General features: G+C 37.0%; 1 protein-coding gene across 4 annotated transcripts in view; it reads left to right on the top strand.

Annotated features, from left to right (window-relative positions):
* LOC112039677 (dihydrolipoyllysine-residue succinyltransferase component of 2-oxoglutarate dehydrogenase complex 2, mitochondrial) overlaps nt 1–22,831 on the top strand; it is a 47,875-nt gene extending 25,044 nt beyond the window's left edge. Inside the window, exons 1-15 of one of the 4 annotated variants that reach the window (XM_065777446.1) lie at nt 11,908–12,119; nt 12,425–12,484; nt 12,651–12,737; nt 17,253–17,313; nt 17,428–17,452; nt 18,033–18,103; nt 18,207–18,281; nt 18,417–18,472; nt 18,566–18,610; nt 18,743–19,030; nt 19,131–19,225; nt 19,565–19,655; nt 19,765–19,875; nt 21,918–22,112; nt 22,361–22,831. In XM_065777446.1, the coding sequence (XP_065633518.1) occupies nt 12,449–12,484; nt 12,651–12,737; nt 17,253–17,313; nt 17,428–17,452; nt 18,033–18,103; nt 18,207–18,281; nt 18,417–18,472; nt 18,566–18,610; nt 18,743–19,030; nt 19,131–19,225; nt 19,565–19,655; nt 19,765–19,875; nt 21,918–22,112; nt 22,361–22,552 (1,428 nt within the window). In that variant the 5' untranslated portion in view covers nt 11,908–12,119; nt 12,425–12,448 and the 3' untranslated portion in view covers nt 22,553–22,831. Of the gene's footprint in view, nt 1–11,907; nt 12,120–12,417; nt 12,485–12,650; nt 12,738–17,196; nt 17,314–17,427; nt 17,453–18,032; nt 18,104–18,206; nt 18,282–18,416; nt 18,473–18,565; nt 18,611–18,742; nt 19,031–19,130; nt 19,226–19,564; nt 19,656–19,764; nt 19,876–21,917; nt 22,113–22,360 lie in introns of those variants that run through there. The other 3 variants (XM_024072567.2, XM_065777447.1, XM_065777448.1) reach the window with 3 other exon arrangements.
* Nucleotides 22,832–23,182: the final 351 nt, after the last annotated feature.

Genomic DNA, 23,182 nt, shown 5'->3' with positions numbered 1-23,182 from the left:
GAATGCCATCAAGCAGCCCTAGCATCAAGGGAAAATCACACATGGATAATAGACGAACCTGAACCAATTCCTAAATCGTCAAAAGTGTCACAAGAGGTTGAAGTCATCCTTGGAGATCCATCTAAGGTCTTGAAGATAGGGTCAGCACTTTCAGCCTCAAAGAAGACAAAGATAACAAACTTCCTAAGAAAGAACTAGGATGTGTTCACTTGGAAGCACGAGGATATGCTAGGAATCGACAAGGGAGTCATCCAGCAACGTCTTAACGTTAATCTAGAGTGCAAACTAATGCAGCAGCGGTAGAGAATATTCGCACCTAAATGCAATAAGGTAGTAGTAGAAGAGGTTGAGAGACTCCTAGAGGCGGGTTTTGTAAGGGAAGTGTTTTGCCCTAAGTGGCTAGCCAACACAGTGATGGTAAAGAAGAATAACGGCAAGTGGAGGATGTGTATTGACTTCATAGACCTCAACAAGGCATGCCTAAAGGATAGCTTCTCCTTACCCAAGATCGACCAACTGGTAAATTCAACTGCCGGACACAAGCTCTTAAGTTTCATGGATGCCTTCTTCGGCTATAGTCAGATCATAATGGATGAAGAAGATTAAGAGAAGACCACATTCATCACTAGCCAAGGGTTATACTATTACAAGGTAATGCCTTTTGGACTAAAGAATGTAGGGGCTACATACCAAAGGTTGGTAAACCGCATATTCTCTTAGCAAATTAGAAGAAATGTGGAAGTGTATGTAGACGATATGTTGGTGAAGAGCAATGACGAAGCAGATCACCTTGACGACCTAAGGGAGACCTTCGACACACTGTGTAAGTATAAATGAAGTTGAACCCAACGAAATATTTTTTTGCTATTTCATCAGGAAAATTCTTAGGTTTCATGGTGTCTCAATGGGGAATAGAGGCAAACCCAGACAAGATAAAGGCGATAATGGAGATAAAATCCCCAAAGATGGTGAAGGAGGTGCAAAACTTGACGAGAAAAGTTGTAACCTTGAACAAATTCGTCTCTCGAGTGACAAACAAATGCCTGCCTTTCTTCAAAGTCTTAAAAAAGGTCTTTCAGTAGACTAACGAATGTGAACAAGCCTTGAGGAAGCTAAAGGAGTACTTGACAGAGTCGTCGTTGTTAAGCCCTTCAATAATAAGAGAAAAGCTACATCCTTATCTATCAGTATCTAACATAGTGGTAAGCTTGGCTCTGATCAAGGAAGAAGGGGATATACAGAGGCCAGTGTATTACACCAACCAAGCAATTCAAAGAGCCGAAGCAAATTACCCAAGGCTAAAGAAGATCACCTTCGCCCTAGTAGTAGCCTCTAGAAAACTCCACCACTACTTTCAGGCACATCCCATCATCGTCATGACAAACCAACCAATAAGGAAGACGATGAACAAGATAAATGCAACAAGACGCCTTGTCCAATGGGCCATAGAGCTTGGCTAGTTTGACATAGAATATCGGCCCTAGGCTGCAATCAAAGCCCAGGTCCTCGCTGATTTCATTGTAGAGTTCACTTGCCCTCAAGAAGAAGAAGAGCCTAAAAAGAAGGCATGGACAATCCAAATAGATGGATTCACCACCAAGAAAGCTGGAGGAGCAGGTGTAACACCCCGGTTATTAAGTGTAATTTGGAAAAAGCTTAAGAGGCAAATTGGTAATTTACTCACAAGATATTTTTGGGGCAATTTGGTAATTAAGCTTTACAACTTAAGTCACCCCCCCCCTTTTTCTTCCTCATTTTCATATTTATCTCTCTCTTCCTCTCTCGTTTTTCTTGTGCTGCCTCCCTCCCTTCCTGTCACCCAAATCTCACTCCCTCTTCATGTCTCATAATCAACCACCACTAGATTGTCCCTCTAGCCACCGTGTACTCCTTTATTTGTGCCATTTCCCAACAAGAATTTAAGGTTTTGAGATTCATGGTGATGGACCTAGTGACTAGATTGGTTGATTTTGTGATGCCTAGTTGAGGTAAAATCGGTTGGCTTTCCGAGGTAAGTGGCTTCTTAATGGGATTTTTGAAAATGAATCATTATTGCACTCAATTTTTTTTATAGTTAAAACCATTTTGGAACATTATTCATGGTTTTCCTAAAATTTACTATTTGTACTATTATTGTTAATCATTTATGGAAAACGCATAATGCATTGAAAGTGCACCATATTTCTTATTGCATATGGAGATATACATGATTTGTTAGCATGGAAAAGACTAACATCTTTGATTAAATTCTTGAGAATGGAATTCATGGATTTTATGGTATATTGGAAAATTTAAAGATGCTTTGATGATTGGGAAAGTTGATGCAAAACATTTTTGACAAGAAATGGTTTTGAGGACTTTGAGAAAATTTTGGATATTTGGTTATTGAAATATCTTATGAAACTACTTGGAAGTAAACTATATATATTTTTTGAATACATTTAACTTGTGAGCTTTGATGTGGGTTTGCCCTTATGCTATGATGTTGGTGATTATCCCGTCTTTGTAACGACGTCTTTGTAACCTGTGATTGCCCTATCCTTGTGACAATGTCTTTGTCACATGTGATTACCCCGTCTTTGTGACAACAAGCTAGGTTGGAGGCTCTCACTTTGCATGACACGAGTAAATCCTTAAGTGTATGGGTGAGGCTACTGCCCATAAGGCCAAAAGACTGCATGCAAAAGGGGTATTGTGTGACGCGTCATTCCCTGCTACCCAAGGGGGGAAGAGGTAAATCATTGAGTGTGTGGGTGAGGCTAGGCAGGGCCAAGAGACCACATGCAAAAGAGGTACTACATGGCTCATTATCCCCTGCTGCCCATAGGGGGATAGGTAAATTTTTTAGGGTGTGGGTGAGGCTAGGCAGGGCCAATAGACCACATGCCAAAAGAGGTACATATCATGCTAATGTGTTTGGGTTCTAACTTGTCTGTGGCAGTATGATGTCTTGGTGACATTTCCGTCTTTGTGGCACCTTAGGTGAGATTTTTGGTTTTGAAATGGTATTGGATATTTTTATGGCTCACAGTAAATAAAATATAGTTTTATAGTTATTTTGAGAAGCTTGGTGCTATATTATTTCTATCATTCTTGTCATGTTGTTAATGAAATTGATTTTGCATTAATTAAATGGAAATTTCCAAATTATAGCATGTTTGTAAAATGCTCATTATTTCGAAACTTGCATTTCCTCCACCCCCATTAATTATGTTACTTACTGGGCTTTAGCTCATCCCATTCTCCACAGTTTTGCAAATAAATTAGCTATACGTCTGACATGGAGCTTAGTTTATTAGTAGGGATTAAAGTGCTATGCTAAGTGGGAGATTTGTGTTATAAATTGTTGGTGACTCAACTTACTAAATTTATCAAGGCCATAGCTAATACTATTGGAGATTGGACTCTTGAGGTTTGTTAGCCTTGGGTTTGGTAGGCCTAGATTTTCTATTGAGGTTGCATACCTTAGAGAGGATCGTGACTTTGTGTTTATTTTATTTTGAGCATTGGACTGTTAAGTATATTTGGAAACACATGATTTGTAGTTTGTATTGCTTGTAAATGTATCATAGAGCTCTGACTTGTATTGTGGAAAGATCAATATATTTATTTACTTTATCAAATAGAAAGAAAAAAAAATTCTCATACAATCTCTCTTGAAAGCTCGGTTTTTCATGCTTTGGACCCTTTTGGGTTTGGGGTGTAACAACAGGTGTAGTCCTCATATCACCAAAAGGAGAAATCCTAAAGCATGCAGTCAGATTGTAGTTCCCAACAACCAACAATGAAGCTAAGTATGAAGCATTCTAACAGGGTTAAGTTTTGTAGGAGTACTAGAAGCTAAGGCCCTCATTGTCCAAGCCGACTCTCAGCTTGTAGTTGGCTAGGCGAGAGGAGGTTATTTAAGCAAAGGAAGAGAGAATGTAGAAGTATCTAAAAATCGTCAAAGAACTCCTGTAGTATTTCGACAGTGTCGATCTCCAGTAAATCCCTTGAGCAAATAATGTTGAAATAGATTTTTTGGCACGACTAGCCTTGTCAGACGACCATGGCCTCTCTTCAGAATTATGCAAGGAAACAAGGGGACAGCCTAGCACTGAAGGAGAGCAGGTGAAGAAGGTATAATAATAAGACAAATGGATGACTCCCATTGCCAGTTACTTGAAAGAAAGTCAACTCCTAGAAGACAAGAATGAGGCATAAAAGGTACAGGTCAAAGCTGCTCACTTCATCATTGTTGATGATGTCTTATACAAACGAGGACACTCCCTCCCCTATCTTCGATATGCTAATAAGGAGGAGACCAACTATGTACAGCGGGAGATACACGAAGGAACCACGCGGGAGAAAGGTCTCTGTCATGAAAAGCACTTAAAGTAGGTTATTACTGGCCAACATTGCAAAAGGATGCACATGACCTCATCAAAGGATGCGACTAGTGCCAATGCTTTGCGAATGTTCAAACATGACTAGGGGAGCCAATGATGCCGATAACTACACCTTAGCCCTCATCCATTAGGGAATCGACATAATGAGACCACCCCCTGTAGGAAGGAAGCAATTTAAGTTCCTCATCATTGCAATCAATTACTTCACAAAATGGGTAGAAGCTGAGCTAGCAGCGATGATCACAAAAGCCAAGATCACCAGCTTCGTATGGAAGAACACAGTCTGTAGATTCGGGATTCCTAACATAATCATATTGAATAATGGAAGGCAGTTTGACAATCCCAAGTTTTGAAAATTTTGCCAAGACCTAGGCATAAAAAATCACTACTCTTCCCCAAGACACCCTTAGGCTAATGGTCAAACAGAAGTGACGAATAGAAGCCTGTTGAAAATTATCAAAACTCGGCTTGAGGGGGCAAAGGATGCATGGCCTAAAGAGCTACCTAACATTTTACGGGTGTACAGGACAAACACAAGAGTGCTAATAGGGGAAACACCATTCAGACTGACGTTTGGAACTAAAGCTGTCATACTAGTGGAAGTAGGACTGACGAGCATCCGAGTCAAAGCTTATGAAAAACAAAGGAACCAGCAAGAACTCAACAATAATCTGGATTTGATCGACGAGGTGAAAGATGAAGCTATGAAGCAAATGGCAAAGTACAAAGGAGCAATGGCCAGACACTACAACAAGAAGTTGAAGGTGAGAAGATTTGACATAGGTGATCTCATCCTTAGAAAAGTCTCTCAGGCAACAAAGGACCATCCCAAGGGAAATTAGGGCCAACATGGGAAGGACCCTACGAAGTAATTCATTATTCTAGAGAAGGATCATACTATCTGAAGACCCTGGATGGCCAAGATCTGTCTTGTCTAAGGAACATAGAGCACCTAAAGAGATACTATTAGTAAGAACCCCAAAATATTCCAAAATGCTTACTTTTATTTAGATGTATTTTCTTCTTTATTATTGCTCACCATTCATAGACGAAGGGGTATTTTGTGCCTCTATCAATAAAACATGAGTAGAAGTACTATTCAGAAATTATTTTCTCCCATTATAAACTATTGGCCAAGTTGTCATTGATACATGACTCAGAAAAAGTTATCAACACATAATAACGTCGTCATTCATGCATGAATTAGCAAATATTATTAATACATAACAACATCGTCATTTATACATGACTGAAAAAGAAGTTATTAATATATAACAACATTGTCATTAATACATGATTTAAAAAAAATTATTAATACATAACAAAATCGTCATTTATACATGACTTAAGAAAAGTTATTAATACATAACAACATCGTCATTTATACATGACTTAAGAAAAATTATTAATACATAATAGCATCGTCATTTATACATGACCTAAGAAAAGTTATTAGTACATAACAACACTGCCATTTATACATGACTTAAAAAGAAGTTATTAATACAAAATAACATCGTCACTCATACATGACTTAAAGAAAGTTCTTAATACATGACCACATCATCATTGCTACAAGGTTTAAAAATTTTATTAATACATAACGGCATCGTCATTCATACATGACCTATAAATGTTATTAATACATAACAACATCGTCATTAGAGAAAGATATCAATACATGGCTTAGAAGAAAATCACTCTTACTAATGACATGGTCATGAACATGTAACTATTAAAAAGGAAAAAGAAGTAGCAATGATGAAGGAAAGTGAGCAGAGCTAAAAGTTAAGTGCTGACGATAAAAATATAAACATACTCAATACTTGAGTAAATTGTTTGCTCAAAACAGAAGAGCCCAAGAGATTGTTTAAATAGAGAGAGAGAGAGAGAGAGAGAGAGAGAGAGAGAGAATAAACATGCTCAAAACAACGAGCCCAAAGGAACAAAGTTTTTTACTTTAAAAAAAAAAAAAATTCTAAGGCAAAGCAGAAGATGATGGGTCAATGTGAACAACTTCGTCAACAACAGCAGCTTCACCACCTTCTCCAACTCCTTTTGCGGATTGACAGTAAGCTAATATCTCTTTCTCAATGGCCTCCATGTCAAGTTTTGAAAAGTCCAAGCCAGGATGATGCTTGGCCAAGTACTTTCGGAAAAGCTCAAAACCTTCACGTAATAGTTGCATAGCTTGTTCGAGTATTCATCAGAAATTTTAAACTTCTCCACTACTTTCGAGCTAGCCTTCTCAGCCTTTTAAAGAGCCTCGTTTATCTACTTATCCTTCAACTTAGAAAAGGTCTTCTTAGTGTCAATGCTCTTCTCCAGTGTCTTTAGACGATCCTTGTCTTTCTTGGCCTTATCAGTAAAAGCAAAAATCTGACCCTTGAATGACTCGTTCTCTCAGCAGAGAGGGAATCCACCTTAGACTTCGCCACTATGTACTTTTCTTCATAATCCAAGTACTTCCCAGAGATGTATAAGGATTCACCCAACACCTGCGAAAAAGGAAAAAAAAAAGGCATTAAAGAAGAGAACACAAAAAAATAAGAAGGAAAATTTTATTCACATTTCATACCTACAAAACCTTATGCATATGAGAAGACGTCAGCTCTTGAGACGACTTCACCCCTAAGGGCGATAGGTCATCAATTGATATTGCCTTATGAGCCTTCAAAACTACAACTCCCGCATCGTCCAAGAAAGAACCTGTGGGAGTCTTGTCATTTCCTTTGGCTTTGGAACCACCATTAGTAGAAGCAATTAACTCTAGAAAAGAAGTAGGTGAGGCTGGGCGCTGGGACACAGACTTGGCAATGGGTGAAGTCACCATAGGACCGTCCTTAGGTGGCTTTGCATCCCTCTAGCGTTTCCTCGTCCAAAGGCCATCAGTTAGACCAGCCTTAGCCTTCTTCTCCTGAACCTCGGCCAGCTTTGCCTTGCTAAACTTGGCTATCATTCTTGAAAAAGAAAAGCAAGAAATGATGATTCCCAACACCAAAAAAAAAAAAAAAAAAAAAATTTGAAAAAGAAAAGCAAGAAATGATGATTCCCAACACCAAAAAAAAAAAAAAAAAAAAAAGAGAGAGAGAGAGAGAGAGATAGAGAGTGATAAAAGTAAGTATGCTTACTCTTCTTGACAGTCTCAATGTTCTTTCGAACTTTGCTGGAAGGTTCTGGACCAAGAAAATGAAGAAATAAAGATTGGGGAGAAATAAGCTTGTCAAAGTCCTTAACTAACTCAAGATAATCTCTAACCTTCTCAACATGAGTATGATACCTCTTCTTTAGACAAGGGTGAATGGAAGCTACAAAAAACAACAACAAGTGCACATTTATCAATACCACATTCGCTTAGAAAAATTATGTACATATCAAAGAAGTTAAATAGAAATACACACTAGACACGAGAGTACCCAACTACGGAGCAATTTAGGAGCGTCATCTAGATCCTCACTCGGAGTGAACTCCTAGATGTCATCAGAGATGAAGAAAAAGTTGGTTTTTTAATTTCAAAAAGGCAAAGGAGAGTCAAGAACCAACCTTGAACTCCTACCCCATGGTTTAAACTCCTAATAGCTCAGATCCTTGGACTTTCGAAGATGATAGAGGTGCAGAAACTCATTTATCCTAATGGTGTCTCCACCATTAGCAGACATCCATATCACCATACAACATACCACTATTCTCCATGAGTTCAACACTAACTAGGCCGGGGCAAGTTTTAAGAAGGAGAAAAGCTCTCTAATGAAGGGATGGACGGGGAAACGAAGTCCACTAACGAAGTCAGCCTCATAAAAGCACACTTCATTAGCGTAGGAGTGACAAGCCCTATTGTCACCATTAGGGATCCTAATTTTTGTAGAAGAAGAGAACTGGAACTTATCTCTAATCCTTTTCTAGTCCTTCTCCCTAAGAGAACAACGTATACCTCAGGCTTTATAAGGGGTAGAAGGAGAAGTGACTTCAAGGGCCCCACGGTCCTCAGACAAAGACAAGCTTGTTTCAAGCTCACTAGACCTAACCTCTTCACCAGATATTATCAAGGTTTGAGTGACTCCTATTGAACGGTGAATCAATGGAAAAATAAAAGGCAAGATGGACCTATAAGAGCAATCTTGCCCTACGAAGGATCCAACCCTAGGACGTTTTCTACCTACAGACTGAAGCAGACCATATAGACGAGCAAAAAAGAAAGAAACAAAAGGGCAATCCGACCAAACTAAGGAATGATCTACCTTAAGAACACAAAAACAAAAAAGGGAGTTCAAAGAGACTTACTAGAAACAAAAAGGAATTAATGAGGAAAGACTCAGAAGAAGAAGAAGAGCTCTGAGCAAACGAAACGCCACGAAGAGAAAAAATGAAGTGAAAATGGAAAGAAAAGAATGGGAGGAAAAAAAAGTAGAATAAGTAGAAGATCGTGCACGGGAAAATTAAGATGAATTGACATGAAGGAGACATCCTGACTGTACATGTGTCATGCGGTAGACGAAACATCAACTTGCAATAAATGCGCTGAACATGGAACATGAAGCGATGGATGGTTATGTTCTTATCTCGTCTCAAAGATGAGAATACGAACAGGGGGGCAGCTGATGAGTCAAAACATAACCCGGGATCGTCATTCCCACTAATGGCAATCAAAGCAAGTGTTACACATTTATTGTGTGCATTGATGATGAAACGTAACGAACAGAGCAACGGTAACAAGTGAGTTGTGCACTTCAGAGCTCTCATTGATAACGTACTAGTCGTTGAACATAAATACAAACATTCATTGTCTATTAAGGTAAGGAACAACTATAAAAGAAAGGAGCAACAAAATCCAAAGGTACACAAAAATACTCATCCAAAAATCACTCCAAATCATTTTCTCTCTAACCAAACTTTCTCCCTTTCTGACTTAAGCATTAGAGAATTTTTAGCAAACACCACACCGGTGTGTTCCATCTCTTTCCAAAGCTTTCTTGTAATTTTACGTCGAAGACACCACCAACCACAGGATCGACCATCCATTGAGACAAGGATCTTAACTACTGATTTTTCACATTATCAGACAACTATCTTCTAATCCCGTCATGACAACCCATTACTGAAGGGAAGACATCTAGGTATAAATAGGGCCTTCACACATACTTAGAGAGGGGACACCAAATTAGAGAGAGAAAAAGACTCGAGAGAGTTTATAAATGCCTTTGGATGAATGTGTCTTGACAAGCCTAGTTCATCGATGATATAACTTTCATAACCCACTTTTTTTTCATAACCCACTTCTATTGTTTAGAACTCCCATTGTGATTATCTTTCTACACTTTATAATTTAATTGTGACAATCATTACCTTTAAATTGTTCCACCAACTGTGAAAGTTTTTTACCCCTACACTAGTCTTATAAATTTCATTCATTTTTAATGTAATTTTCCATCAACTTCTATTAGAGGGGTTGTCATTAAGTGTTCAAAAAGGCTAAAACGTTGTCGTTTTGGTATTTTTTTTTTTTTAATTTCCAAAATGAAGTTGTTTTTATGACACTTGAATGACACAATGTGACTGAGTTAGAATGAATGCCTACATTAAATAAAAGTAAAAGTTATGTAACTATAATAAATGTATGAGCAATTATGTAACTGAATTGAATTTGAATAAATTTAATGGTGTAATTTAAAATTTCTCTTGGTATTACTAAAAGGGGGGAAAAAAGAGAAAAAGAAATTAGCTTGGCCTTGAATGATTATTTGTAGGATAAATACTCTTGGGCAAAACTTAGATACAATACCTTAGCTGCTGTTCATTAGATACCTCTTTTAAAATTTAGCCACTTGTTTATTCACTTAACAGAGCAAATGTCCGTCTTTTTTACTGTTTTCTTTTTCTCCTTCATTATCTTTAGAGATGCGTTAAAACTTAAAAACCCTTGGAAGTCCAAAACTCCAACATCCCTCATCTCACACTCTCAAACTTCTAGATTTTGAAGAAATCAAGATTTCAAAAGGAGGAAAGGGCTGGTTCGTTTGTTTCGCGTTGTCAATTGAAAGATTTGTTGGATGTCAGTCTCCATTTCTTTCTCTGTCCCTCTATTTTTTGATTCTCTCTTGATAATTCTTTTTTTTTAATCTAACCCTCAAATAGTCAAAAGGTCGACGGGGCTGGCTTTTGATCTCAAGGATTTGAACTTTGGTTTGCAATTTGAACATCTAGTTGGGCTTGGTAGGTGCTTGGCTTTGGTGGCTGACAAAGATACTGATCTTAATTTCAGATTGGAGTTGTGGATTCTAAATAATTACTGCATGGGTTAAAGATAATTTTTCCAAAAAAAAAAAAAAAAGGAGAGAAAGAAGGAGAATTTAAGTTTGGGCATGAACTTTGATTTTCACACATCTGATGGGCACGAACTTTGATTTTCAAACATCTGAAGGAGACGGAGAAAAAAAAAAGGGGAAAGAGGATGTTATCGGTTAATGCATGTTTGCTCTGTTAAGTGAATAGGTAGGTGGCTAAATTTTAAATGATGTACCTGACGAACAATAACTAAGATACTATATCTAAGTTTTGCTCAATAGTCTTATACATACTCTGTTAACTGAAATCAATTTCAGTGTTTTAAAAAAAAATTTACACACATGTTTGTGTGTAAAAAGCATTACCCTTATTTGTATACATAAATTAAAAAATGGTACTTCTTCCGTCCTAATTTGTTTGTTCTATTTCAAAAATCCAACTATTTTAGGGGAACATCATTTACGTAGTGTTTGGTTCGCTTTGAAGTATCCTTGATGTGATACACATTACAATAATGTGACATTAAAGTTTTTGGTTTGTTTTATTTTTTCTATCATTACCATAATTTAAAATTACAAAATATATCGCATTATCTTATTCTCATTACCATAATTTAATGTTGTATTATTGTATTGAAATTACATTAATGTAAAATTATAATAATGTAATATTACGACGTAATGTGAGATCACAGCCCTCTTATTGTTTTGTTTATGATATAAAAATATATAAGTTTCTAAAATTATCTTTAAATAAATTTATCAAAAATAGTTTTGAAAATAAAGTAGGGATATAATAGAAACATTAGAAAATTAATGAGTTTTAATTTTAAAAACATAATAATATTTTGAAATATCTCGAAACAAAATAGAGAATAAACAAATTGAAATAGTGGAAACATTATTTATTTGTATTATTGAATCCAAAACCAGGAAAAAGTCCAACATGCTTTCTTCAAGTCACATACCCCCACGAAGAAATTTCCATGCTAAACTCATAAAATATTTTATGATTTATTTTATATAAATTGATGATACGATGGATGATAAGTTAAAAAATGATATTAATTTTAGATTAGAATTCGTACAAATATTATAAAATACGATGGAAAATTGACACGCTGGATGTCGGGAGCCCTGCCGAACCTTCTGCTCACATGACGTGCTTCTCTTCTATTCGCCACCTTTCAAAACAAACATAAAAAATAAAAAGGAAGAAAAGATGAAGGAAAAACAAAATTTGAAACGCACATTTGATGGTTCCTACTTCCTACTTCCTACTAACACATCTCTCTCTCTCTCTCTCTCGAATTTATACTTTTCTTCCTCCTTCTTCTTCTTTCTTCTTTATTAGTACTAGTATTCCATTTCTTCTGTGTCATTGCGCACCGTTTTGATCCGTACATTGCTCTCACTCTCTGATCCTCTTCTTCTTTAATTCTTATATCAGGTGCTACTTAACTCTTCCAAATTCTTTATTTTTCAATAAGATCTATTTTTCGTTCATTCACTCACACGAATATATTTGTATAACTGTATAACCAAAACTTGAATTTCGAATTTCAATTCACTCTCGCATTTTAGTGAAACTAAAACTTTCTAATGTTATTTTTGCTGAATTTAAGTTATCAAACTAGTAATCAATAGCATTTTCCTTGGAACCAAACAGAGAGCTATGACTATGAGGCGAGGTAGTGTTGACATTTTTTTGAGTTTATTTCTGTGTTAATTTGAAACCGACTTTTCAGTGATCAGGTCAGCTTGCTAAGTGTTGAAGAAATGATTTGGGGGATTATTCGCCGCAAATTCATTTCGGTATGGATCAAAAATCTTGCTCTACTTACTGTTTTTGATATTGGTATTGGTAATAAATTAGTTAGTGGCTACATCATGCATGCAATTGTAGTTCTAGATTCTGAATTAATATTTTAATTTAATTGGTTTTAATTAGTGGTTTTGTGTGTGTGTTTTTAATCGGTAGCCGAAGGTTTTGGGAGAGTCAGTACAGAGAATTAGGCCTGCAGTGTCAGTGTCGGGGCCACAATGTTACAGGACTATGCGGAAAGAGGTACTTATGATGATTGTTGTTGGTTGCTATTGTGTAATTTTGGTTGGATTTCTCATATAAATAATTGGAAAAATCGTTGTTATTTTGATAGTGATGAAACGGGTTCTCTTTATTTCCTTCATAGCATCATTACATTGTCGAGTTTAAGAAATGAGGATATTGCCTAGCAAGAGAGAAAAAGTGATTTGGGATGGTAAAAAAAATATTTTAACCAGAAAAATTTCTTGATTAGTGGAGTATGGATTGAATATGACAAACAGTGTCCAAATTTGGTCTATGGAGGCCATTGCTTTGGCAGGTAAATCAATGGAAGTAAGCTGAATTAGTAAACTTTTGTTTTTGTTTGTGTTATATATGACTGATATGCAAAGCTCTGAGGGTACCATACTTGTGCCCCAATGGTGTACTTTTTAAATTTTTAATGGAATTCAAAATTCATTCTTCCCAGTACAGGCACAAACTTCTATCTTTAGGTTTTTACAATCATGTTGCTGTGGAACCAATTGACACCAAAGGGGCTATACTTATGTTTGAAAATTGGTCTTGATGTGGAGATCACTCTATCAAATCAATGGCTAATCAATTGCTTAATTTTCTCTGGCCCCACTTATGAACTTTAAATGGTCTCGCTCATATATTGGTCCTATATAAGAGCAAAAAAGGAGTGTTTTTGGGTATCTTTAGACTTGGTGGGCAGCTCCTTCAATGGCGGGTGGTTATTTATGGGGGGAATCCATCTAAATCATCCATCAAGTAGGCAATAAAGAAGGAAGGCCAGTTGCTACCTCATCTAATGGGGGTTTGGGAAGGGTGATTAGTGATTAACTCAAATGGCCATAATGATCTTGGCTTTGTAGGCAACCCCTATACTTGGACAAACAATAGGGTAGGTCTATCAAACATCAAGGAGAGACTTACAGTGCATATGCAACTTAGAGATGGCAACTAATCTTTCCTCTTGCTCTCATAAAGCACCTTCCTTTCATCCTCTAGTCAAGGCCAATTGTCACTAGACAAGAACTTCAAAATTTCCCTTGTCCTTTCAAATTTTTGAAGTATGGACCATAGAGCCAGCCATTGTACTTGTTGTCAAGCAAGCTTGGAGACTCAACTCACCAGGGTCCCTGGTTTTCAGACTCAATAAGAAAATCCAAGAGACCAAATTTGCACTAAAGAGATGGAACAAAGAATCCTTCGGCCAAGTCTAGACCCACACTCAATAAACCGAAGTAGACCTAAAGGTAATCCAATCTCTTAACCCTAGACCTCTAATCTGCAAAAGAGGCCTACACAAGAAACTCAAGATGAACTGCTAAAAAGAGAGGAAATCCGATGAAGCCAAAATTCTCGAATGCAGTGGCTTATGAGTTCTAAACTTAACACTAAATTCTTTCTCATGTCTACTGTTATTCATAGCAAGAAAAACTCCATAGACTTCCTCAAAAATGAGAAATGGTGTATGGCTCTTAGGTGACAAAATATTGGGCATTGCTTTGTCAATTATTTCCAATCACTATTTATCTCATCAAACCCTAATACTCTAGCTAACCTTGAAACCCTTCTCCCACCTTGCATCTTTGTTGAGGAAAACAAGTCCCTAATAGCGATCCGCACCCTAGATAAAATATGAAATTCCTTCTTTAGCATGGCCTCCAACAAAGCCCCTGGAACATGGTTTCTCCCCCACTTTTCTATAAGCATTATTGGCACATCATTGGGGGTAATGTAATTGTTGCCATCCAAGATTTCTTTTTAAAGGAGTATATGTTAGTAATTCAATCACACTTCATCACCCTTATCCCCAATTGCAGCCAATGTCTCTTAATTAAGACCAATTTGCCTTTGCAATATCATTTGTAAAGCTATATCTAGAGTACTTGCAAACCGATTCCAGTTCCTACAACCTAAACTCATATCTCAATGGCAAGCAACCTTTGTGCCTGGGATGAAAAGCCAAGACAATAGTATCTTATATATATATATATATATGTATATAGAAAATGGATCCAATGGGTGCAGCAATATCTCCACTCACTCATATTCAATACTAATTCAATGGTGGCCCTTTTGGTTTCTTCAAACCCACTCGAGGGATTAGACAAGGGGATCCTTTATCCTCTTTCCTCTTCATTCTTGCTGGTGACTCAACTTCAAGACTTCTTCAACAAAGTGATCAAATTGGACTAATTAAAGGGTCAAAATCAACTGTGGCTTCCCATCCTTAATACACCCATAATTTGCAGATAATCTATTCATTTTCTCACAAACCAAAGCACAAAATCTAGAGTATCCAAGAATGCATCTCCAAATATTGCTCCTGGTCCATACAAAAAATGAACCAAGCAAAGTCTTTTGTTTTCTTCAGTAAAAAAATTCTCCAACCAACAGAGAACCACTTTGGCCAACACCTTAAACCTGAAGCAACTAGGGTAAAAAGCAAACTACCTTGGACTCCCTCTCAAAATTGGCATCTTAGAATCCATAGCTTTTGAGGATGTGATCATCAAAGCTGAATCAAAATTGCAACGATGGAAAAGTAAGACCCTATCCAATGCGGGGAAAACAACATTTATTGGGTATGTGGCCTCAGCTATTCCATCATATATTATGTCCTCCTTTGTTCTACCTAAGAAAACTTCTTCAAAATTGGATGCCATGTTTAGGGACTTTTGATGGGGATCCTCCTCTTCCTCCACCAAACTGTGCTATCTCAGAGCTTGGGATGGTATTTGTTTACCCAAATCAGTAAGAGGCATTGGCCTCCGTAGAATACATGACTAACTGTACATTAATAACCAAACTTGCTTTGTAGGTCTTCGCCATTCCTCAAAGCCTGTGGGTCTAGATTTTCAAATCCAAATATCTTCGTGGTGCCTCGTTCCTGATAGCAAACAAGCCTAAACAAGAATCTTGGTCATGCCAAGGAATTTTCCAATGTAGAGATCTCCTCTCAAAGGGAATCTGTTACAAGGTTCGTAGTGGCTGTAGCATATCACAATGGGATGTCCCATGGATTCCCAAACTCCCAAACTTCAGGCCAATTGGAACTTCTCCACAATAGCTGAGTTGCATATAGTAGCTGATTTAATTATTCAAGAATCAAGACAGTGGGATCAAGGTAGGCTCAATCTCCGTTTCCTCAACATCTGCATTCCATCCTCCCCCACACATGTTACCCTCCTCTGGCCCCAAGCTTTGATGGCAAATTCTCTGTGCAGGCTGCCTATCACCTTGACCAGTTCCATCGATTTCTTAGTCATGAGGTCCTTACCAAGCAAGATTGGACCTTGCTTTGAAAACTAAAAATCCATGAGTGGCTTAAACTCCTGCGGAAGCTAGCCTGGGATACCCTTCCAACCAGAGCTGTCTTAAAATTTAGAATCCTAGCTATAGAACACTATTCCACATGCCAATACCCAAGTGAATCAACCATACACCTCTTCCTCAAATGCTCCATTCTTCACAGGTATGGAGTGTGGTCAAGTTCATTATGGTCCCTGCTGCTTTGCTCAAATGGATTTCCCAACAATGGCTCATTGGATCAGATTCATCATATATTCAGAAAAAAAAAAAAAAAAAGAAAACCTCTAGCTCACCAGAGAAAAATTAAAAGCATTTACACTATTCTCTCCAATTCTCTGTGATCACTTATTGGCAGAAAGGAACAAATTGGTTTTTCAGAATGCTCAAATAGACTCTATAGCTTTGTTCAGGGAGATTAATGCTGCTTTCTTATCTCACTTGGCAGCTTGGAATACATTAAAATACCCTGCCCCTTCCATGCAAATGGAGCCGGGCCCTCCCTCTGATAGGAATAAATTGAATTTTGATGCAGCTTTCAAAAATCAAGGTACAATGGCAGTAGTAGTAAGCTTTAACAACCAAGCTCAAATCCTCAAAGCTTGGACCAAGTCATTCCCTAAAGGAGACGCTTTGTGGGGAGAAGTCATGGCTGCCCTGTTTGCAATCTCTTGTGCTTCAGAAGCTGGTTATTCCTGAATCATCTCAAAGGTGATGCAGCCAATGTCTTAATGCCCCTCAAGGAACTTGCTTCTACCCCTTGCTGGCTGATTGCTTCCATAATTGAAGACATTCATTTTTGGCCTCCCATAATAGAAGTCATTCTTTTTTGGGTTAAGAACTTTCCTTTTCTTTTTCAATTGTAAAACAAGATGCTAATTTTACACCCCCCCCCCCCCCCCCCCCTTTCCTTTTGTATCTCATGTCTCAATGTAATAAATTTCTCTTTACCTATCACCAAAAAAAAGAGCATCATTGAAAAGTAGGAAGAGAGAGAGAGAGAGAGAGAGGGAGCAATTTATAGGCTTAAAATTTTTACAAGGCATGTTGATGTTGTGCTCATCAGAGTTTTTAATATATATATATATATATATATGTAATCCTCTCCTCATATTTCTGGTGTTGGAAATTAAGAAAAGTTTCTCTCCTTGTATATCAGCTCCTTGGCACACCATTGTAGAAAGCTTCCAATATTATGGCTTTTTATCCATGCAGGCTTTGCTCATTGGGCAAGGATTTGAGTGTGTCCAGAGATCTGGCTACCACATTTTGTTAGGTAATCTTGTGGAAATTTTTTTTATTGAACATGCTTCTTGTTAGGAACTTATTTTACATGTGTGGTTCTGTTTTCCTTCACGGTGATTGATTTCTTTAAATTCCTTTGTTTTAGGAGGTCATGCCCATTCAACACGGAGGTTAGTGAGCTCAAGCTTTTATGTTTTATGCAGCCGTCCCTCACCCCAAAGCTACCAAGAAAATCTGTTTCCAACTGTAGTTTCTATTTAACTTTTTCAAATCTTCTCTTGGGGGGTGGGTATTGGTTGGTTGCAAAGAACTTCTTTTAGCTGCCTACTTTGAGGGTGTCTTAAACAATATGACATATATTACATTTCAGACAAATCTGACTTAAATGTTTCCGAACTGATTTGGATAATTTTATCTGAAAAAATCCTTTTGGAATTTCTCACTAAATTAATCATGTTGTATAACTTGAGAAAACAGCCGGTCCAAGACATCTAATACTTAGGATACTTCTTGATGTTTGCAAACTTTTTTCTTTAGAATTGAAATCGTTCTGTTACTACCTCTGACATCCTCAATCTGAGAAGAGAATCTGAGTCTTCCAAGAAATTAATAATTGAAAGGGGAAAAGAGAGGAGAGAGGGTGTGTGTGGGTGTGGGGGTGGGGGTGGGGGTGGGTGGGTGTTAGTACTTACAAACTCCTCTTCCTTTGGTTTCTTCCTTATTTTCTTCCCCTTTTCCTTCTGCATGCAGAGAAGTTACTGCGCTGTTTCAAACAGAGCACTTTGTTCGATTGAAGAATAGATCATTCTCTTCAGACATTGGTAATTTATAGTTTATGTGCCTTGCAGATGTAGTTCAATATATGGACATGCTGATTCGTGTGTGTGCACACACGTGTTTTTACATATTGGAATTTCCTTGCAGGAGACATAGTTGCAGCTGTCGTTCCTTTCATGGGCGAATCTATAACTGATGGCACTTTGGCAACATTCCTAAAGAGTATGTTATACTCACAGCTGCATTATGAATTGTATGCTTTCAATGCTTAATATTTGTGTTGTCTAATTATCCGTGAGCATACATATATATGAATTTAATGCCTTCTGAAACTCGTGTACATTACCCTATTAACAGAGCCTGGTGACAGAGTTGCAGTTGATGAGCCTATTGCTCAAATTGAAACTGATAAGGTAACTTCTGTCCTCCCACCCCAATTTATAGGTCTCGTGATTCTGAAGTATAAAGAAGAGTCATTGCTGATTTTTTTTTCTTCCCATAAATAGGTGACAATTGATGTAGTTAGTCCTGAAGCTGGCACCATTCAAGAGGTAATATTTCTGTAATGTGGCAATATGAATTAGTTGAATGTTCATTGCAATACCTCTTTGAAAATGGATTTGAGTAATGTTGTTGTGCTGATCCTTTTCTCTTTCCTGTATTGTAAATGTAATTGATAGTAGTTTGTGGCCAAGGAAGGTGACACTGTGGAACCAGGTACCAAGATTGCTTTCATCTCAAAATCAGGTGAAGGTGTAACACAAGCACCATCAGAAAATGCTGCTGCTCAGCCACCACCTCCTGAACAGAAGGAAAGTGTCGAGAAGCAAATCCCCAAAGCAGAAACTGCCCCTGTCAAGGAGAAGATTAAAGAACCATCTCCATCACAACCCAAGGCAAAAGGAACTTCTCCTCCTCCTAAAGCCACAGCTTCAGAACCCCAGCTTCCTCCTAAGGATAGGGAAAGACGAGTACGTTTTAGTATTTCTTCTTCATGTAAGGAAATATATCTTTTTTAAGTTTATTATGGTAAGCAAGGACTGAAAATATTATCTTATCTATCCTGTCCAGGTTCCCATGACAAGACTTAGGAAACGTGTTGCAACACGATTGAAAGATTCTCAGAACACATTCGCTTTGCTGAGCACATTTAATGAGGTTGATATGTAAGTTTGAATCATCTTACTTTGCACCTCGAACAAGGAGTAACAATGACTGTTTTGATAAAGCTGTTCTTGCTTTTAAAACTTGTGTAATCTCATTATCAAGCTTTATGTTGTATAATATGTTAATTATGAGCACTCTGAATTCAACAACTGTCCTATGATTACTGAATGTAATGCATGCCTCCAGGAAAAGGAAAAGGGGATAAACTAATGAATATCATGAGTAGCTCTTTCAAATTGCCTTTTCACGATATCATTGTTTCCTTTTTGTTTGTCAAATGTCCATTAAACAGCTCTCTCTCTCTCTCTCTCCCCTGGTTGATTTTCTGTATAATGCAGGACTAACTTGATGAAGCTCCGTTCAGATTATAAAGATGCCTTTGTTGAAAAGCATGGGGTCAAATTAGGACTTATGTCCGGCTTTGTGAAAGTATGTATAAGTAGTATGTCACTCGTGTAAAGTACCTTTGCATGTTAGATGATTTTGGACAATGTGTGCTGTTTGTTTGTGTTCATAATATCATTTTAATTTGTTTCAGGCTACTGTTAGTGCGCTTCAGAGTCAGCCAGTTGTCAATGCTGTAATTGATGGTGAAGATATCATATATCGAGATTACATTGATATCAGCATTGCTGTAGGCACTCCTAAGGTATGCCCAATTTCATGGGTTATCCATGTATTGTCAAGCTTTTAACTGATGTGAACTCATTTCTTTCAGAAAATGAGTTTTATTTAATTTGTCAAATCCTGAGGATGATAGGTGGTTTTAAAAAACATAAAAAAATAAAAAAATAATTCTGAATAAATAGAAGCTCTCAATGTAGAAGATACTTAAGGAAGAGATGGATATAAGTAAATTGGTACTCATTATTAAAATAATAATAATAATAAAAAGGATACAAGTGATTGTTTCCTTTTTGTTTGTCAAATGACCTTTTTTTTTTCTTTTTTTTTTTAATAAGGCTTTTAATGTTTTTCCTTCCTAGTTAATTAAGGCACCTGGTATTATCAAGCACCAACTGCTCTGGTTGTCTAGACTGCCAATAATATCTTTTTGTTTGTAATGTATTTTAAAAATTAGTCCTGGATTGTCAATGAGCTTTAGTTCAAATGGCACTCAAATCATATGCAACACAATTATTTTTCATGGGGAACACGTGTATGGGAGGAAAAATGACCAATAAAAAAAGGCGTAGGCTTTAGCACCTAGTGTTGCCCGGACTCAGCACCAAGTAGAGTGGAAAACAATTCCAATTACAATAATAATCAAGTTTACCCAATGGTGAATGCTGGAGATTTAGGGTTCTCAATTTTTGTAAAATATGGATAAAATCAGTTGACAATAAAATCCTAAAAAGTCTCAATCATTCAGTATTAATCGGGTCTAATGGGTAGCAAGCTTCCATTGTCTATAGTTATAAAGTCATTGGTTAGGCTGTCTTCCTATGTTGGTGTTCACAAACATGTGATCGGGAGCCTATATCTAGTCTAGTGTCCGCACCATAGTCATTTCATAATAATGGAATGGAGACTTTCTAGGGGGCTTGTGTAATTTACCAATCAAAAAAATGAAAGGGTAAATTACACTAACTTCCCTTGAGATTTCATAAAATTACACTCCCCACAAACATTTCATGAAATATCATTCACTGTTGAGGTTTAATAAAACAGTTAAAGTCCATCCCCTCCACATTAGTACTTTCCTAACAGAATTTTCCATTAGATGGGAGTGTCAATGTCAGAGGGGATGTGCTTATTTGTTGCATTTTTAAAACATCAAGGGTAGGAGTGTAATTTAACGAAAGGTTTGGGGTGGGAGGTTGTAATTTTGTGGAATCTCGAGGGAAGTTGGTGTAATTCGCCCAAAATAAAATTATGAGAGGTGATAGAAATGATTGAATAATAGCTATGATCAAATATGCTTCCATATGTTTAATTGAAAAGGCCTCATTCTTAGTTTGAAAATTTCAAGATGCTAGTTTGAGGGCCAAACTTCGGTACAATTCTTTATGTGCTATACTTTAGTTCCCTAATTAAATTTAATTCTTCCAATGTCTCTGAAAATGCTCTATTTAATTCTTCCAATGGGTCCACAAAGTTGAATTTAATTGTCCGCATGATTGAATTTAATTGGGAAACTTAAGGTATAGTATATAAATAACTATATCTAAGTGAAGTTATAACTAACGTTGCGTGGATTATTTAAACTCTTCCCTGATATTGAAGTATAACTGAACATTTTGGCAATTTTGCCATGCCCTAAGATTTGATTAGATGGTTTGGCATATGTAAGCATGCCTGGAGATATTGGAATACTTAATGGTACGGTGTGGATTCTAGAATGTATTTTATTGTGGATTCTGGAGATCTGCTGGCATTCAAGTAATGAACAGTGTGGATTATTAAAGGTATTAATGTGTGTTCCCTTTTCTATTGTTAGACATGCATTAAGAGCCCTTAGTGAATTAGGCAGCTATTGCTTTTATGCATTGTTCAACTACCCTTTTCTCTTGTTAGACGTGCATTGAGAGCCCTTAGTGAAGTAGGCACCTATTGCTATTATGCGTTCTTCAACTTATTTGAGCTGTATAATTCAACTACATGACATGAGCTTTTAGTCGGATGAAATTCAGTTTCACATTAAATAAATTATCCACGTTCAACTGACCATTATCAAATTCCTTATTCAAGGGCCTTGTTGTCCCTGTTATACGCAATGCTGAGAATATGAACTTCGCTGAGATAGAGAAGGAGATCAATACTCTAGCTAAGAAGGCAAATGATGGTTCCATATCAATTGATGAGATGGCTGGAGGTACATTCACAATATCAAATGGTGGAGTTTATGGAAGTCTTTTAAGTACACCAATCATCAATCCACCACAGGTACTTCTCTATGCAATTTTCTCTTGGTCAATTTTCTCTTAGCAGTTTTTTTTAATGTTATTATTCTCTATGCATGTCAGTAGTTGTATATCATAAATGATTGAAAAGACCTTCACAATTTTTTAAATTATTTTATAGTAATTATTCTTAGTGTCTTTTTGGTTTAATAATTTTTTTTTTTAAGCAAAATAATATTCTTGTTATGCATTGGTATTCTCCCCACCTATTGACTCTGACTTATTTGGCAGTCGGCTATATTAGGCATGCACTCAATTGTGACCCGTCCAATGGTTGTTGGGGGCAATATTGTTCCGAGGCCTATGATGTATATTGCATTGACATACGATCATCGGCTGATTGATGGGAGGGAGGCTGTATTTTTCTTGCGCCGTATCAAAGATGTTGTGGAGGACCCTCGGAGGCTTCTCCTTGATATATGAAGTCTCTGCTGAATACCTGATGTGCTGGTACACATGCAATTGGGCAGAGTTAAAAATTTTCTTAGTGGGAGAGAAAGAGAGGAGCAACAGATTGCTCAAAATAAAAGCCAATAAAGACCAACAAAATATCAGTATGAAAGCAAGGTCCGGTTAATCCTTTAGAGGTGTGAGTTATATTTACGGTTTACCCATAAAAAATTTTCACTTTCTATCAACGTTCAATTTGGTTCTTGTGAAGAAGATTAGAAATAAAGATGAAAGTTTCCTTTTTCCCCACAATTTCTATTATATGTTAATTTTATTAAGCACAAGAAGGTGCCAATTGTGCTGCCTATTGGAATTGTGCAGATCCTAGACTTGTAAAACACCTTACAATTATTTTTCACTTACAGACTCTTTCTTAAAACGTTCAATGGGTGTACAGTTGAAGAAAACTAAAAATACTTAGTTTTATGCGGACGTTTCTGTTTGTTTTGAACTTAAGTGGGGGGTGATTGCTCTCACCTAAACGCTGACGCAAGTCAGTATAGCCCAGAATAATATCTGGGATTTAAAATTGACGTCTTTGACTCTTTATTGATCCTCGACACAATAAGTTCTCAGGCTTGGATTGTGCATTTGCAGACCTAA

The sequence above is a fragment of the Quercus suber genome, unplaced genomic scaffold (assembly GCF_002906115.3).
Source record: "Quercus suber isolate HL8 unplaced genomic scaffold, Cork oak 2.0 scaffold_155, whole genome shotgun sequence".
NCBI lineage: Eukaryota > Viridiplantae > Streptophyta > Magnoliopsida > Fagales > Fagaceae > Quercus > Quercus suber.
The sequence above is the reverse complement of the archived record's forward strand: the minus strand, read 5'-3'. Positions and strand labels throughout refer to the sequence as shown.